General features: G+C 33.9%; 3 protein-coding genes across 3 annotated transcripts; all 3 read left to right on the top strand.

Moving 5' to 3' along the window:
- The first annotated feature begins 126 nt into the window (after window positions 1–126).
- LOC116000838 (protein PELPK1-like) lies at window positions 127–689 on the top strand. Its single transcript, XM_031240684.1, has one exon. It carries the CDS (start codon window positions 161–163, stop codon window positions 485–487), a length of 327 nt encoding a protein of 108 aa, XP_031096544.1. The 5' UTR covers window positions 127–160; the 3' UTR covers window positions 488–689.
- A 2,941-nt stretch (window positions 690–3,630) lies between these two features.
- On the top strand, window positions 3,631–6,931 carry LOC116001008 (transmembrane emp24 domain-containing protein p24beta3-like). The gene is made up of 4 exons (XM_031240904.1): window positions 3,631–3,934; window positions 5,051–5,237; window positions 5,414–5,521; window positions 6,436–6,931. Exons 1-4 carry the CDS (start codon window positions 3,722–3,724, stop codon window positions 6,567–6,569), a joined length of 642 nt encoding a protein of 213 aa, XP_031096764.1. The 5' UTR covers window positions 3,631–3,721; the 3' UTR covers window positions 6,570–6,931.
- A 4,332-nt stretch (window positions 6,932–11,263) lies between these two features.
- On the top strand, window positions 11,264–18,478 carry LOC116001982. Its single transcript, XM_031241974.1, has 11 exons — window positions 11,264–12,019; window positions 13,604–13,868; window positions 14,106–14,241; window positions 14,369–15,068; window positions 15,159–15,588; window positions 15,673–15,854; window positions 16,309–16,465; window positions 16,715–16,942; window positions 17,021–17,374; window positions 17,521–17,622; window positions 17,899–18,478. The coding sequence occupies exons 1-11, from the start codon at window positions 11,493–11,495 to the stop codon at window positions 18,172–18,174; spliced, it is 3,357 nt and encodes a 1,118-aa protein (XP_031097834.1). The 5' UTR covers window positions 11,264–11,492; the 3' UTR covers window positions 18,175–18,478.
- Window positions 18,479–18,823: the final 345 nt, after the last annotated feature.

Genomic DNA, 18,823 nt, shown 5'->3' with positions numbered 1-18,823 from the left:
GAGCATTTGATGAACTAACACATATTTCTTCCTACCAACTAAGCCTGTTCTCAACTTCCCACTCCTATATAAACTTGCATGCCCAGATACAATCCCAGGCCATAACAATTAATCCAACCTGAAAAAACAAAACACATTTCTGATCTGATCTTCATCAAGAATGGCTCATTATCATGTGAACCCATCATTTCTCCTGCTTTTCTTCATCACTCTATCGCCGGCAGTGATCAACATGGTTCAAACCGAGGCCAGAAACCTCCTGGAAATAACTTTGCCTCAACTCCCCTTTCCTGAAATCCCAACAATATTACCTAAACCTGAAATACCAAGCTTGCCAGAAATTCCAAAACCTGAGCTACCAAGTTTGCCAAAGCCTCAACTCCCTGAAATTCCACACCCGGAGCTTCCATCCATTCCAAAGCTGCCTGAATTCCCAGAAATTCCAAAACCTGAGCTGCCTGCATTTCCCATCCCATCGAAGCCATGATTAAGTTCTTAAACGCCTCGCCTGCCTGCATATATGTTCTCTGATCTGATCCGCCATTCTCTGAATGTTTACAGTTTGTTTTACGTTGTTCTCTCAGTTCGTCCTACTCCTCTTTCAACTCCTATGTAACGCTGGCATGCATGCCCTTGCTTCTGTACTTTAATTGTTGTTGTGTTTTATTAATTATAACATTTTTAGTTAATTATCTGCTGTTATTAAAATCTATGCAATGATATGATGATACCATACTATTATACTCTTATTATATATAAACCGTACGTATTGATAAGCACCTTTTGAAAAGGAGTAAGCTCCATTATTTACTCCTCTTCAAGTGGGATAATATATACGGACTTAGGGAGTACTAATAAGACTAAATCAATAACTAAAGAAAGATAACGCATATTAATCATTTTCCTTTTTTGTCTTATATATAAATACTACTTTAAAAAAACATAGAGTTTAATGTTTTCAAAATGATTAAGGAATCTAAGAATATAATGGAAACAGAAATGTCAGGGCAACCTACATACCTGCTCAGCTTCTGATCGATTTGCCAATATGAATCTTAGCGAGCGATTGTACGTTTTAGGCTACTGGATGGACGATGGAAGAAGATGAAGCGGTGAAGATCTAATTTCTAATCTGCTTTGTTGTTATGTTGTTTCTTCCAGCTCCGTTGTGTGCTAAATTAATGTTGGTTTATCTTAATTAGAGATTGTTTAATTTTCTTTGTATGCACGTGACTAAATTCCGGTAAACCACGAATTAGTTCATCTTCTTCTTAAAATTAGCACGCACACTAAATATGTACGTCACATGTTTTGGGAGAACTAACATTATATTCAAGGCACAAATTAAAGAAAATAAACTGGCCTGGCCTGTTGGACTACTATATTTCATATATGTTAGTGTTGTTGAGAAGTTGAACTAACACATATATTTCTTCCTAACAGCTAGAGCAGCTAACCCCAGTGCTGTGCTTCTTCAATTCCTGTTCTCCACATCTATCCCAATTATTCTATATAAACTTGCCCAGGCCATAACAATCCAACCACAAAACACACAACACTGTTCTTCAATTCACAGCATTATATTCATTTGATCTTCTGAAAACCTCGATAGATCTTCACCAAGAATGGCTTATGTAACCCATCTTTTCTCCTGCTTTTACTGATCACTCTTCAAGTTTTGACTTACTAGTTGAATTAAAATGCATATTGAGTTAATTCAAAACTAACAATTAATTCAACAGATCACAACATCTAATTTATGAAGCGTTATGATAAACATTAAAAGATATGGCCTTATTCTTTTATTTTATGATTTTTATAGACTTTTTTTTTTTNCTTTTTTTTTTTTTTTTTTTTTTGATAGCTGGGATGTTTCTTGATTTCATTGGACTATATCTTATACCTCATAAATTTGCCATAGATTCATGAGGAGATGAATTAAATTAATATAATTTAGAGATTCAATACCAAACTATACACTTTTGTACACAAGACTTTTATTTTAAATAGCAATACAATATTGTAGATTTTTCATTTTTTGGCAAGTCTTTTATGATAAAATATATAATATAATGCTTAAATTCTATGTTACATTATGTTGAGTTGGAATTTGAAATTTGAGATTTGGATTGATTAAAATATGTTTTTAAGTTTATATTTATAAATGTAAATATGCTAGTTTGTTAAAATAGAAATTTTCAAATATTAATTTTAAAAGGAAAAAATGTTAAATAGACCATCAAACTTTTACGATTTATGTAATCTTAACCATTGAACAAAAAATGTGTGCAATTGAAAATCTAACTTTATAAATTTATGCAAGTAGCATTTATAGTAGGTTACTTTCACATACATAAAACCAAGTCGTTGATAGATTAACGAAAAAGGAGGCAGTCTCTTCCATCTAGGTCACTGACGATGGAGAAGGGGGCAACCTCTTCCGTTTAAGCCGCCGACAGACGGAGGAAGAGGTAGATTTGTCTCTTCCTCCACCCAAATTTACGGAGGAAGATGCAGCCTGATTCTTCCTCCGTCAAAATCGACGAAGGAGGAAGCAAATGCCTCTTACTCCTTTGATACACGCATACACATACACACACACAAGTGGAGGAAAGAGGGTTGTCTCCTCCGTCTATAGTCAAAGTGGATGCAGCCTCGCCTCCTCCTTTGACGAATAAGGAGGTAGATATCTCCTGTAATTCGGCAGAGTAGCTGAGGAGGCGGTAGTAGCCGTCTCCCTTTAAAAAAAATATTTTAACTTTTTATTAATATTTTAAATTTGTCAATGAAATTTTTAAAATATTACTTTATTTTTCAAGTAACATACTACCATGCCATAGCAAAAGGTAACTATAAACATGTTGTCTACCTATAAACTAAATTTTTATAACATTATTAAATGGTTCAATTGTATACTTTTTTGATTCGGTAGTCTAATTGCATGAACAATTAAAGTTTGATGGCCAGTTTGACACTTTTTTTCATTTTAAAATATAAAAAATTTTAATTGAGTCCGGCTCAAGATTTTAATATTATGAAAAAATAATTTTAATTTGATAAAAAAATTAATTTAATTAATTTGAAACTGATAAGTTTAATAACCCAAATGAGCTAGTCGGAAACTTCGTGGGTTGCACAATTAAAAAAAAAAAAAAAAAACTTTTCTTAAGGTGATGTTTAGTTGGTGATTTGATACTCATTATCATGTTTATTGATCTATTTTTGAATAAGAATAATAATAATAGTGTTTTTTGTTATCAATATTACAAAGTTGAAAATTTGCAATAATTATAAAATTGTCTTTATATTTATTTATTTTTACTAAAATCATCAATTGAACACAAATGAGATGTTAAAATTCATCCTCACTTTTAACAAAAAAAAAATTATGCTATCATTTTTTTTTTTTGAAAACAATTATGCTATCATTTGATCCTACCCCAATACACATATAATTTATGTGTATATGTATGTATTATATATTTATTTACTTTTTTTTTTTAAAAAAAAGTCGTTCTCTTCTGAGTTTTGACTTCATTAGAAAGCAGGTGAAGTCTAACTGTCTAAAACATATGAAACGACAGCGTAGTGACGCAATCGATAGACAAATTCACAAACCTAAATACGACGGAGTCATCTGCACCAATTCTTCAATCTCATCTACCCAAAACAGCCATTCAGAAAGCAATCCGGCGAAAAAAAGCTGTGAAATTTTTTGAAAATGGAAATCACGGCGAGATTCAGAGCCTATCCGCTGTTGTTGATGATGCTGTTCAGTTTCGTCACCAATCTCTCCGCGCTTTCTGTCACCGTCAACGATGTCGAATGCGTGTACGAGTACGTTCTGTACGAAGGCGACACCATTTCCGGCAACTTCGTCGTTGTCGATCACGACATCTTCTGGAACTCGGATCACCCTGGCATTGATTTCACCGTATGATTTCTATTGATTCCATCTCTTTTTCTGTGTATGCATACATGCGCCCGCTGATTTTCATCGTACCTGCGTCAAATTATCTTGATTTAATTTGATTTAGTCATAAATTTTGTGGGGATCTTTTTTTAGAATTTTAATTTTAGCTCGATAGAAAATGAAGCAACTTTTATGAGCTGAAGTTCGATTTTTTTTTTTTTTGATATTTTGTTTTTGTTCAAAGTTTCACTAGATTTATGCAAATTTGAAGAATAAAAGGGTGGTAATGATGGTTTAAATTAATACCTCTGTCGTAAAAGATGCTGTATTCGTTAGAGAGAGATCTTTGGGAATTCAATTTTATTCATCAAAGGCTGGTGAAAAGGCTGGATTTGTACGCCCTAAATAATTTGACTTCCATTTTATAATTTTATTTTATGTATTGTGAGTTGTGACAGTGTATTATTCCTGTCAAGTAGTTCACAAAAATTTTAAGAATGAAAATCCTAGTACACCGCTGGGTTGTGCGGATTTTCAACTAGTAAAACAAGTTCTGTTTCGTAAAGATGTCCTTGATGGTGGAAGAATCGGTGTTTTTTTCATTAGGCTCAAATAGGAATCATGAGAAGATTTGTGGAATGAGGATGATGATGATAGCAGAAAGGAAGTCTGATAAAAATCTTTGTTCAGTTTAATCTCTGTCTTGGCCTATAAAAATCTTGCAGGTTGGAAAAATATGGCTGGTAGATGATATTTTAGGGGTGGTTTTGGCAGAAAGTCCTTACTTTACAAATTCCAAGTTGTGATTTTCATAATTGAAACACTTTCCTAGTTCCATTTACCAGAAAAAGACCTTCATACTCATGGAATAAGTCAATATATGTGTTTTTCCCCCAAAATTGATAGATTTTGAGTGCTATATAACATCCTGAACATCTGAATTTGTGGGTGTAGTTTGTTTGTATTCATGTGGCAGCAATGAATACCTTGTAACAATACTATGTAGTATATTGTGCTCCATATTGATGGCATATTGCGATTTTATTTTGTTTGAAGAACTGCAACAGCTAGAGTAAGACATTCTGAAATGGAATATTAACAATCCATCTCTATTTCCTTTTTTTTTTCCTACTGTAGGTGACATCACCTGGAGACAATGTTGTCCACTCAATGAAGGGAACATCCGGTGACAAATTTGACTTTAAAGCCCCGAGAAGTGGGATGTACAAATTCTGTTTTCACAACCCATATTCAACACCAGAAACAGTCTCCTTCTACATACATGTTGGCCACATTCCTAATGAGCATAACCTTGCCAAGGATGGTTCGTATAAATTTTTTACATAGATAGTTTCTTCATGTCATGTTTTAATATTCTGTTTACTTATCTTGCACTACTGTGCTAGAAGTGAAATATGTATATTGATTGCTAATGGTGGCATTGAATGTTGCTATGAATTCCTTCAAATAGTGAAATTGACTTGGAATTGATTCTTGCAGAACACTTGGATCCCATTAATGTTAAAATTGCTGAACTGAGGGAGGCATTGGAATCCGTTACAGCTGAGCAGAAGTATTTGAAGGCACGTGATGCTCGCCATCGTCACAGTAAGTCCTTGAACAGTTCAACTTGATTACTCTATATGCTCATAATAATGTTCAAATTCTCTGTAGCTTTTCCATTCTATATTAGCTTTGATCCTCTCGTACATACAAGCTTCAGAATGCCAAACCTTTTGAGCCAAATAATATGGAGTTACTACAAGAAGCATTGATTATATACACAAAAGTGCACCTTTGTTTAGCAACTCTCCGCAAATTGTCTTTGGATAGAGATTTCAGCTGATAATATGGTTGTAGATAACATTTTTAGATTTCTTTCAGGTTTCATGAATATGTCATGTATTCATAGATTACATGGGTGTGGGTAATGTTTTTAGAAGTATTTGCTAATCTAATATAAGTTGATTTTAGATAGGGAACATTACTGACAATGCCCTGTGTACCCACTGCCTATATTGCATATTAAAGTATGCTAGTTTTGACATTGCAATCCTTTTGGGAAAATTAGAAGTATTTAGCTGCTTAGATATCCAAATGCGGGAAGTTGATTAGAGGACTTCATATTGATTTTCAAATCTGACCATTTTAGAGGCCCATCCTATCAATGTCTTATGTGTGTGCTAGTAAATGATTCTTAATATAGTTGTTAGGGTGTGCACCTCTGACGCTCTGAGCAGTTCTTCCTATACATGTGCTTTTACCTGTGTAAGTTCAAGTAAAGACTCAAACCTTTCAAGGTTGGGACTACAGCAGTGACTCTCTGGTTTAGGAAGGTAGAAGTAATAAGAGATGATCATACAGTATATTTCTGTGTAAAGTTGAAAGATTGAAAATATCAAGATAGTCTTTTGTACTTTGCTTACTACAATGGGGTGATATCTGATAATGAATCTTACACCTTTGTGCTTATCTTGTGTACATGGTCCATGGGCTCTATTTTAATTTATGTTTTCATGCAGCAAATGAGAGCACAAGAAGGCGAGTCATATTCTACACAGTCGGAGAGTATATTTTGCTCGCTCTTGCTAGTTCACTTCAAGTTATTTACATCCGCCGCTTGTTCAGCAAGTCAGTAGCCTACAACCGGGTTTGACCAAGTTCCATGCTTGTAGTTTCCGCTTCCTTTTTGCAGGATCTATATTGCTGTTTACTATCACTGTCAGTTCATTTAGAGAAAAGCACACTTCCCTGAAACAAAAATAACATTATAAGTACTTTGTTAAATCTCTCATCAACATTTTAGGATTGTGCACTTGTGCATGTAGTGTCATCTTGTGTTATGTAAGACTCACCTGCATGTGTAGTGGCAATTTGTGCCCCAGAAGGGGTGATTAAGTAGGTGGAGCATAATTTTCTAAAAGGTTACAAATTCGATTATTGTCAATATCTTCTTGGTCGAATTTGTCGCACGTAACATTTTTAGTTCAATTTACCTCTTATGTATGATTTGCGGTCTATCATGTCAATTTATTTTAATCTATCAACAACCATTCAACTTGTCTTGTGTAGAGTTAAAGTGGTCAAACTATCAAGTATTCAAAAGTTTTACCCTCAACCCTCTCAGTTGTATTTTTTTTTTAAATGGTCAAACAATATTGGACAAAGAGAGGGGGTCACACATAATTGGCCCAAAGTTGAGACATGGGGCCCACTCATGGGAAATTTGAGTTTCTTTTTCTTTTTTCTTTTTCGCCAAATGTGGGTATATTTTTAATTTTATCTCCCGCTATATATTATATTTTTATAAAATAAGTACATTTTTAAATATTATTATCAAGAATTGAACTTATTTTACTTACATAATGAATACAAATTTTAACCATAACACTACAATCAATTTTTTTAAAAATATTTTTATTATTTTATTAATATTAACATTATTTGAAAAAAAAATTCAAAAATAAAACATTATTTGAAAAATAGACTCTTGAAATATACATTTTCAAAAGTTAAGCTTTTACAAGCCTAAAAAGACTCTCATTCCATGTTTCTTAAATTACATATTAAATTCCACTTGGCTTTGGAGGTTTTGGCAGCGGCTTCATAAACTTGTTTCGAATGCTTACATCCTTAGACTTCCACTTGACATTTATCGTAGAATCGATGTCCAATGTGGCAATGTTAGTACTTTATATATCGTACAATTTTAATAATAATAATAATATGTAACCCTTAAAACATATTTACAATTTCAAATCTTAACTTCACATACATCGCAAATTATGTTTTCATTTTACATGTTATAAATTAGGATATTGATGGTTTCAATTCCAAAACTGCAAATGCAGCCATAAAGGTTGTACTTACAAATAATAAATACATAAATAAATAAATAATAAATTCCTTAATCTAACGCTTTGTGTACCCTATGGTCTCCAATTTGGTGAAGGAATTGATGAAATTGAAACAAATAAATTATTTAAAAAAGGTTTATTGGTGAAAAAAAATTAATTTTGTATGCTTGATGACAATTATATTCAAATTGTTAAATTTTACTAATCTAACACCAAAATTTTATATTATTTAAACTCTACAAAAATTTAACAATTATAAGGTGGTTATTAGTTAATTGTTATAATATTTGAACTAATACATTGTTAATTGTATTAATCTAATACATTGTATTAGTTAATGGTTATCAGTTAATCTAATATAATGCATTAAGTTAATGGTTATTGGTTAATTGTCAATTGTATTAATCTAATACATTGTGTTTTCTTTATTGTGCTCTTCTACATATTTTTAAAATTTTATCCTATTTTTTAAATTTTACCTTAACACAACTAATCTGACAAAACACAGGACACCTTATAAATTGGTATGAACTCATGAACTTATAATTTTTGAAACTATAATAGTTTGACATTTATTTTGATCCTATATATAGTTTTACTGTCATTTTTTTCTTTTCTTATTAAGTAGTGGAATGTGCATCACTTGAGTAGCTTATGCTAAGTTTTCAAAAAGTAACAACATTAATTACTTACTTTCTGGCTATCAATCAGTTTGTTAACCTTTTCGAAAATCTAAAACCGCTATCGAAATATGCACTTTGAGTGAAGCCCGTCATGACCTACGCAACAAAGGGCCACAAGGATGTAAATCATCATAAGTTGTTTATAGCTGATTAATCAAATTAAGAAAGCTAATAAATAGCTCTCATGGGAAGTCAAACTTTGAAACTTATGGCTACTAAGTCAATTGTCTTACTAAAACGGATAAAGTTGCCCCAAATTTAACACTTCACTCATCCATGATTAAGGGTTGAGATGCATGGAGTCTCTATCTTTGTCTCTTAATCAAATCCCGTTAGAGATTAGGTATGATATCACTTGACCTAGGTGTTTGTTTACTTTTTCTAGTGCTCCCCTTGATTTTATTTTTTTTTTAAACCTTTCTTATAACTTTTTGGGTACATATCTAAATATTCCATTTAGTTATTTTTTATAAAAAAAAAAATTGAATTTTCTGGAATCACGTATAAGTGAAGGCACCAAATTCCCCATCTGGGTAATTGGGATAAACTTTTGCCTTTTGCAAATATAGTTAAGTCTCTTATTTTTAGTAATAGCACTCCAACTTGTCCAACCCTCAAATTGGTCTAAATTGACTGGATTCTTGCTATGGTGAATGTTAGGTTGAACTTACCAATCGTGTGACTAGTAGTCTAATACCTCACAACTCACAATGTTTAAGTAGCGTGACATGATTTAAGAGAAACTTGCAATATGTTTGGTTCACGTTTTTTTTTTTTTTCAATATGAATTATTAAACGCAATCGAACCATAACTGTAAATTAAATTAAAAAAATTACAATACTCAAAACAACAACAATAATCATATAATATATGAAAAACACAAATATATTCAAATATAAATTATAACAAAATATATATTACCACAGTACATACAAATTACCATAATACAGTAGTACATATAATATAATAGTGCCGTAACAGTATATGTGTGTGCGCGCGCGCACGTGCCGCAGCAGTATATATATATATATATATATATATATAGAGTAGCTCAAGTGCGGAGATAACTTTCCGTGCGAAAGTGCGGTGATAAATGCTCTTTAAAAAATATTCTCAGCTAATGCACCTGAAGCTGGAAAACAATGCACCTTAAGCTATAAATTGACGCACATAAAGCTTTAAATTTAAGCACCTTAAACTTTCAACTTAGGCATCTTAAGTTATGAACTGACGCACCTTAAGTGTTGAATTGACGCACCTTTACGTGTTAAAATGACGCACATTAAGTGTTAGAACTGACACACCATAAGTATCAAAAGGACACACTTTAAGTGTAGAATTAACACACATTAAGTATAGAATTGACGCACCTTAATTGTCAACCCGTGCACCTTGAGTACTAACTGATGCACCTTAAGATTCAAAATTGACGCATCTTAAACTTTAAAAATGCACACATTAAGTGTTAAAATGACGTACCTTAAGTTTTAGACTTAAGCACTTTAAACTGTAAACTCACACACCTTAAGTTGTGATCTTATACAAAATGACCATAATGCCACCACATTTTTAAAAAGTTTTCTTCAATTCAGACGGTTGATTTTGACAAGATCAATGACTATAATTAAATTCCATCTTTCACCTAAGACATATTACTGCACATGATCTCTTTTATATATATATATATAATTTCTATAAAAAATAAAAAAATTTTAAAAAATACATGGGACTAAATACAACAATGCCACATGTTAGGATCATGGTAACCAAGCTCAGCTCAGCGATACAACTATGCAATATGAAAAGAATTGATTTTATGGCCTAACTAATATCTCAATTATTTTGTTTAAAAGAAAAATTTGAAATAGGATTCACATGAAAGATAACCAAAGCTCAACACATCAAAAGTCTTGATACATTAGTAGAAAATGTGGACTAGAGCATATCAAGACATATTATATGTATCAATCAATGCTCTCCAATTCCTAAATTAATAGAAACTAGATGACAATATGATCAAATTGTAGAAATAGAAGGTTTTGACACTCAAACAAGTACGGGAGATTTGATTTTCTTAATGTTGCCTTGGCAAATTTCAAGCTAAGAGATAACATGCAAAATCTAGATCTCTTATTACAATATTAACACAATGAATCCCCTTACCAAACTGAAAAACATTGTTGTTTTTGTTAATCATTAAACGGATTACTTATTATTTCACATGAGTGCTTAATCTTAAGTGTCAACACCATTAGATAAAAAATCTAATGCTAAAATAGTTGTAGAATTAACGATAGATTTTGGTATGTACAAAAACAATAGAGAGGCAAAATTAGAATTTCAATTTTGTATTACTTACTTTAAGCCAATGTATTAACAATCGTTATATCGTGAATCAGAGTGTACATTGCACAATTTGATTTTATAAGGTACAAAATTCATATTCATAATGCACATAATTCATGTTCATAATATATATACATATAAAAACGATTAATGGACATGAATTCTGTGCATTATGAACATGAACTTTGTGTATTATGTTAAGTGTTTATGTATCATCAACTATATAATTTTACGTATTATAAACATTAATTCTGTACTTTATGAAGTTAAATTTTGTATATTATACCACTGTGGACCATGATCCACGATATAAATTGCATTGTATTAACCAAAAAGACCCTTATGCCCCTAATTTAAACCCCCTCTCTCACAAGTCACAACCGCGAAGTCGGAAACTACATGTCAAATTTGTAGTCAAACTTCCTTTATTATAGTTTAGATTTATAATATACGAATTTTCCTTCTCCACTCCTCCTTCCTCTAGATTCTAGGGTTTCTCTTCTTTATTTTCTGGGAGCCCCATCTCTCTAGCTCGCTCCCTCTCTCCATTTCTCTATCTTATTACTGTTTTCACTGTAGCCCAAGACTTCATATTTCAGCGCTATCAGCTCCCTAAGGTTTCTAATTTTCTTGATTATTGATTTCTCTCATTTCTTTCACTATATTCAACAACAAATTTCATCGTCTACTTGATGGACAAAATTGAGATTCATGAGAAAGATTCCGAAGAAGCTGACGATTCCTGCAAGAATGCGCCAAGAAATTCAGACGAGACTGCCGATTTGAAGAGCTTGGAGGAAGATGCTCCCAAAAAGCCCGAGGTTTTCGACTCGATTATTGATGTTTCCGGGAAAAGTTTCGACTTTCCTGTGGTGGAATGCCAAGGAGGGGAAGTGGAGGGTTTGTATGTGTACAAGAATACATTCAATTTGATCCCCAAAGCGAATGGGGGCCTGGGGAGGCTGAAGACGCTCAAATTCTTTGCCAATGATGTGAATTTGTTCCCTCCTGGGGAGCTGAAGAACTTGGTTGAGCTCGAGTGCTTGCAAGTGAAGGTGGCGTTGCCGGGCTTGAGTGGGCTGGATCTGCAGAAGCTCAAGGGCTTGAAAGAACTTGAGCTCTGTAAAGTACCCTCAAGGCCTTCGGCTTTCCCAATTTTCAGAGATATCACAGGGCTTAAGCGGCTAACAAAGCTCTCTGTTTGCCATTTTTCCATTAGGTTGGTGTTGCTCTCTTTTTCTGTCTTATCACTCTTTTGGGTTTTGCAATGAATAGAACTCAGTAATAATATTTAGGCTGTTGTTATGTTGTTTTTCTCTGTGAAGTTCTTTAGGAATGGTTAATAGAAGTAATGTTTTACCCTAGTATTAATCATAGCTGATTCTATATCTTACATTGGGGATGGGTTGTTACCTTAGGACTAAAAAAATTCCATCTTGATATCCTCTCTTCTAAGAGTGCTGGGAACATAATGTAGTTTTTTGAAGAGTTATTTTGTCTTCTATTTGAACCATTTTCGGATAGTGGTGAACTACTTTGGCAAAGTTCAGGCTTTAGAAATATAGCATACTGAATGATCAGGATATATATAGGCATCTAGCTAATACGTGGAGTAGCACTATTTTCCATAAAGTATTGGCCAACCAATATTTTCTTCTTAAAGCTTTGGAAAATGTTGCTTGAAATTCTGAATGCATATTTGTTTAATCATGCAATAGATGCATGATTATATGATTATACCAGTTTGGATGATACTTTATGTTAATGCTTGGTTTGATGAGTCATGACTTTATAGTAATATACACAGCGATCTAAGTGAATGAGCTTACAAACCAACTATAGTGCTGATGAAGTGCAGAAAAACAAGGAATTATCTTGTCTTTACAAATTGCAAGGGTCTAACCAGCTGCACAGTATTCATTAAATTGATTGTAACTTGTGTTAGGGATGTTATATCGATGCGTGGTTGGTGTAATGGAAAGCTAACCGGAGGAGAATTCTATTTTCTTATCCAATTCCATTTGGGTAGGAGTTTAATGTGATGCTGGATGGAGTCTTATAAGTTGTATTGTGAAGAAAATAAGTCAGGGTCCCCAGGGATGACTGAATATAGGCAGATATATATATTTTTTGGATGTACTAAATACTCCGTGTGCCTTTCTTTTCTGGTGTTTTGTCTCATAAATCCACCTATGCTTCCTATTGTTCTCAATTAAATACTTCCCAACCAATATCAATGAGTCACTTTTAATGTAAACCCACTGACTTAATTCCAATCTATCCTTAGTTGGCACTTGGTAGTTGTCTGTACTCTGTAGATGTCCATTAAGATTAAATATAGTTGCCTGGGACTCATAGGACTATTGAAAGCTGTTAAGAAGTGGGCTCATTTGATACTGGAAATGGGTTGTGTAGTTGTTGAAGGGTTAGTTCAGTTTCAACTGATCCAGTAATAGGTCCTTTGAATGCCTTGCAGACTCTGCTTAGTTGTGTTTAGTTTCACCACTATAAACTAGTATGTATCTTCTTTGTTTGATAAGTATTTAGCTGGAAATTTCAGTTTTCGAAGAAACATTTGGGATTGGTCCGTTGACTCAGAATGTCTTGTCTAGATCAATCTCCCAAATAAACTGTGAGCATCAATGCTGTTTTTACTATTTCTTTTGTTTTCATTCATGATTCGTTTGAATTTTTAATTTTTAATCTCTAAACTTTTTAATCAGTTTGTTTCAATTAAAATTAGTAGAATGTTCTCTGTTGAAGAGTTATTATTAAATCCTTAGTTTCTTCTGGATGCCTGCAGATTCCTGCCCCCAGAGATAGGCTATCTCATCAATCTGGAGTACCTAGATATTTCATTCAATAAGATGAGGAATTTACCAACTGAAATAACATATCTCAACTCATTATTATCACTGAAAGTTGCCAATAACAAATTGGTTGAAGTTCCGTCAGGCTTGTCTTCTCTACAAAGACTGGAGAATTTGGACCTTTCTCACAACAGATTGACCTCCTTGGAAAATCTTGACCTTGGTTTAATGCATAATCTTCAGAGACTCAATCTTCAGGTATGTATTAATATCAAATTCATTTGCGCGTTTACATATGTCCTTTAAATTTTGGGTGAATGAAAAATTTATTATGTGACAGGCTTCCTCTAGTCATTGTTGAGATTTTTTTCCATCTTTGGCAACTATATTCTCTGATAAAGTACGCAATTCATTTCTTCACATCTGGATGGGCTTGAAAACTTATGTTTGATTGCCTTAACTAAAGCAATTTTCCCCATCTTGGCATTATGATAGGATAATAAACTTCTCCAGTGTTGCGATATACCATCTTGGATATGCTGCAATTTGGAGGGGAGTTGCATAGATGACTTGTTCAGTTCATCTTCAGAAATGGATGTTCTTGAAGAGACTAATGGCAGTACCGAACATGGTAAAGGCTGTGGAAACTCTATTTTCCTCCTCACGCATCAAAATCAGTCCCCATATGCTTATTTCCCAAAGTCTTGTTATTGTGTTTAATTGATTTGCATCTAACAAGGTTAAATTTGATGGATTAGGGTCTTCTATTGCATCATTGTCTCATTTAACTGGCTCAGCACCAAATAGTAGATGTTTTGGGCCACGAAAATCAAAGCGGTGGAAACGGCGGCAGTACTTGCAGCAGAGGGCACGCCAAGAACGACTGAATAACATCAGAAAGTGGAGAGTGGAAAACCAATCTGCAATTCAACAAACTTCAAAAGAATGTGGTGCTTGTGAACATTCTGGATCCACCACTGTGGGTACTGGTTCTAGCAAGGAGGAGATTTCATCTCATTCTAACAACATAAATTCACTCATTGATTGTATTGACTTGAAGAAGGATAGTGTAGAAAAATGCTCATGTGTTGTTCCTAACTCCATTGTAATTTGCAAAGAGGTGAAGGATAGCTGTATTGAAAGTGATAGATCATTAGAATCTTTTTTAAATGCTGCTAGTGCAGAGGATGAAGTTTCGTCTGCTGGAGTTTGTGACAACCCTTCAAAACCAAAGAGGCATTTTGATGGGGTTCTTGAAAATCCAAAGCCAAGAAAAACTCGAAGACCAACCAATCCTGATGATTTATCACGGAAATATAGTGATCTATCATTTTGTAGCACTGATGATCTCCTGCCTGATGGTTTTTATGATGCTGGACGAGATCGGCCATTTATGCCACTGAGCTTTTTTGATCAAAATTTGCAACTCAGTTCACGAGAAGTCATTCTTGTTGACAGGTAATTCTATAATTCCAATTCTCATATTTGAGTACATTTTATTTATTCAATTTAGTTTTTTTAATGCATTGTAAATTTAATTTTGATCAGGCAAAGAGATGAAGGGTTGGATTCCATAGTACTGCGTGCTCAGGCATTAGTATTTCGTTTTAGGCAGATAAATGGTTTGGTCAAGGAAAGAGGGCATGTGATCATTGATCACCTTCAAGTTGCATCATTGCTTGCGCTCTTTGTGTCTGATCATTTTGGTGGAAGTGATAGGAGTGCTGTTATTCAGAGGGCAAGAAAAGATGTATCTGGTTCAAACTATAGGAAACCTTTTGTCTGCACATGCTCTACTGGAAATGCTGACAGTATGAATAAGGCCACAGAGCAAAGTCTGAACAGTGTACAGGATATTTTTTTGCTTGATCTTTGTGAGAGATCTCTTCACTCCATCAAGTCAAGGCAAAATTCTGCTGTTGTTCCAATTGGTAGTTTGCCATTTGGCATTTGTAGACACAGAGCTTTGCTTATGAAGGTATTTTCTTTAGGAATCCAGATATGGTAGATAATGCAATTAATGATAACTTAAACTGATATTTTTTATTGACATTTTCTCTAGTATCTTTGTGATCGGATTGAACCTCATATACCTTGTGAGCTTGTTAGAGGGTACTTGGATTTCTCCCCTCATGCCTGGAATGTCATTGTTATTGAGAGGGGTGGCAGATTGGTTCGGATGATAGTTGATGCATGCCATCCCCATGACATTAGAGAAGAAACAGATCCGGAATACTTTTGCAGGTTGAGATTTTTGAAGATTCTATGATCTATTCTTTATCATACTAGGGGCTTCTTAGTTTTAGGAGTATGCATGACCTTCACTTAGTTGTTTAAGTTGAAGTCTTGTGTTGCATGTATCAGTTCTAATCATTACTAACTGTGAATATCCTTTTCTCTAGGTAGTTTTAACTGTTGTTTTCTTTTCTTCTGTATGGAATGTTGCTTATAAGTAATGGTTAAATCATTTGAAATCACTGTTGTTGCATTCCAAAGAGGGAATTTCTGCCTCTTTTGCTATACCATTTCTATAAATGGCTCTTCAAAATTCCTAGTTGGTTTTGATTATTAATAGCTCTTAGAAGGACATCTTTATAGACCTGTTGTTTGCCGGGATTAATTATATGATTTCTCTTTTTGCATTACAATTTGTTTGCCTATTTGTGTGATTCTTGCTGACTGTATCACTTATATCTAGGTATGTTCCCTTGAGCCGGGTCAATTCTCCTCTTAAACCTGCTGGCAATTCTGCTTCAGGTTCCTTTCCTTCTCTATCTGCTTCTGATGAAGTTGGGAAAGTCGCTTCTACAACTCTAATCCAATGTAAACTGGGATCACTAGAGGCTCTGGCAAAGGTTTTTGCTACAATCTTAACTTTTCCATAGTTAGGATATTTTCTTTTTGATCTCTGTTCTTTGTTTCTTTGTTTTCTCTGACACTTCGCAAGTATTCAATGGAAAAATCCTTCCTTTTATGATTTTTTTATTATTGAAATTTGGTTTGTTTTACCAGACTCCTCATTAAAGTTTTAAAACGTTCTATAATTTAACTGTTCATTTTGGAAAAAAAGAATTATTGTTGCCTTAATTTAATTGTTTTTGCAGGTGCGAACTTTAGAAGTACAAGGATCATCAATTGATGAAATTCGGCATTTTGAATTCAATTGCATAGGGGAGATTAGGATGTTGGGAGTTTTGAAGCACTCCTGCATTGTAGAGTTTTATGGTCATCAAATTTCTTCAAAGTGGAATCAATCAGCTGATGGAAATACAAACCACCGACTTTTACGGTCTGCCATTTTGATGGAACACGTTAAAGGGGGCTCGTTGAAGGTGATCATTTCCCGTTCAACTGTTATACTCATTTACTTCTTGCCCTATATTCTTATCTCCCTATTTGTCATACTACAGAGCTATTTAGAGAAAGTTTGTGGAGCTGCCGGTGAGAAGTGTCTACCAGTTGAATTGGCACTATTTATTGCCAGAGATGTGGCTTCCGCCTTGAGAGAGTTGCATTCTAGAGATATTATACATCGTGACATAAAAACTGAAAATGTTCTGATTGATTTGGACAAGAAGAGGGATGACGGTACACCTACGGTAAAGCTATGCGACTTTGATAGAGCAATCCCCCTTCGTTCTTACTTGCATACATGCTGCATTGCGCACACTGGAATACCTCCACCTGATGTTTGTGTTGGAACACCTCGTTGGATGTCTCCTGAGGTATTTCGAGCAATGCATGAGCGCAACATGTATGGATTGGTGAGTTTCGCAGTGATTTCTGGTTTATTGTATTGTATACCTAAGGATGCAAAGGATATTGGTTTTCTAGATGCTCCAATACATTTTCTACCGTGTCAATTCCATCTAATCCTATGATGACATTCTTCCTCGTGTTTCTGGTGCAGGAAGCTGATATTTGGTCATTTGGTTGCCTACTCTTGGAATTATTAACTCTTCAAGTTCCATATGCCGGATTGCCCGAATCAGATATTCATAGTTCTCTTCAGGTAAAATTTCTCCATCTTCAAATTTGACAGTTCTATGAATTGTGGATTGTATGTTGAATGTTGAAAATATGCTGTAAAATCTTTATTATAAATATGCTTTTTTAGATCTCTTTTTGTAACCTTTTGCCAATGCAAATAGAAATGCCTTTTCATTTCTCTAAGCATGAATATTAGTTTGTGCCTGTCAAACAATTACTCAAAACGCACATTTTTTGTCTGGGAAATGCATGAAAAATAATTCAATGTTTAAGAGCCGTTATATTTTTAAATAAACAGATGGGCAAACGGCCAAAACTAACTAAAGAGTTGGAGGCGATGGCGGAACCCAGGGAAAAGTTGGAGGACTTGACAGCTTCTGATTCCGGGACTGATCTAGACGGGCCTCAAAGTGAGTCGGTTCTTTTAAGATTTCTTGTTTCTGTATATTATTGGTGTACAGAGAAGAATCCATGTGACCGCCCAACGGCTGAGAGCCTTCATAATGTGTTGTTAAACCGAGCTTGCTCAGTAATTAATAGCTCAAGAAGTAGTAGTAGTAGCCCAGAGGAATGATAGATTCAGGTTGTTAATCAAAGCATGCATTAATTGGTTGCGAGTTCCAAATTTTTGTAGTCCTAGGGAGTTGCTGCATTGCATTAGACAATTTGGGACCAAATATTTGGGTAGTTCCCCAATGAGTGCTGTAAAATATTATATTAATTAGTTTATTTAGGACTCTATTGAACTTGCCCTTGTTTGTAGAAGGGATCTATCTGCCTTCTTAATGCACATTACCATGCTTGACATTTGAAGAAATATGCATCTGTATCACCACCTGGTTGCTCATTTAAAAGGAATAAAAATATTTTACTTTCAATCTGTATTCTCTCAGAATTTCTAGTTTTGAATCTGATTGAGTCAAGCTTTGAATTTAATTTGACTCGATTATACCCTTATAAGTAATAGGTGTTTTGTTTGCCCCATGTTTCGGAATTCAGAGGGCGTTTGGTGCATGCCATGCCTTCTCATTCTTAATATATCATGAAATGTGATCTTTAAATCTACAAGGTTAGTTTGTTGTGTGTGTTTTGGTGTATTTAGAAATTGTTAATTAAATTCCTGACAAAAAAGATTATGTTGATATCATCTTTGGCACAGTATTACACAATATGATCTGATTTTGACTAATGTTTCAAAAAGGGAAGAAATAGTGACATATTTA

The sequence above is a fragment of the Ipomoea triloba genome, chromosome 13 (genome assembly GCF_003576645.1).
Source record: "Ipomoea triloba cultivar NCNSP0323 chromosome 13, ASM357664v1".
Taxonomy (NCBI): Eukaryota; Viridiplantae; Streptophyta; class Magnoliopsida; order Solanales; family Convolvulaceae; genus Ipomoea; species Ipomoea triloba.
This window is presented reverse-complemented; position numbering and strand designations above follow the sequence as displayed.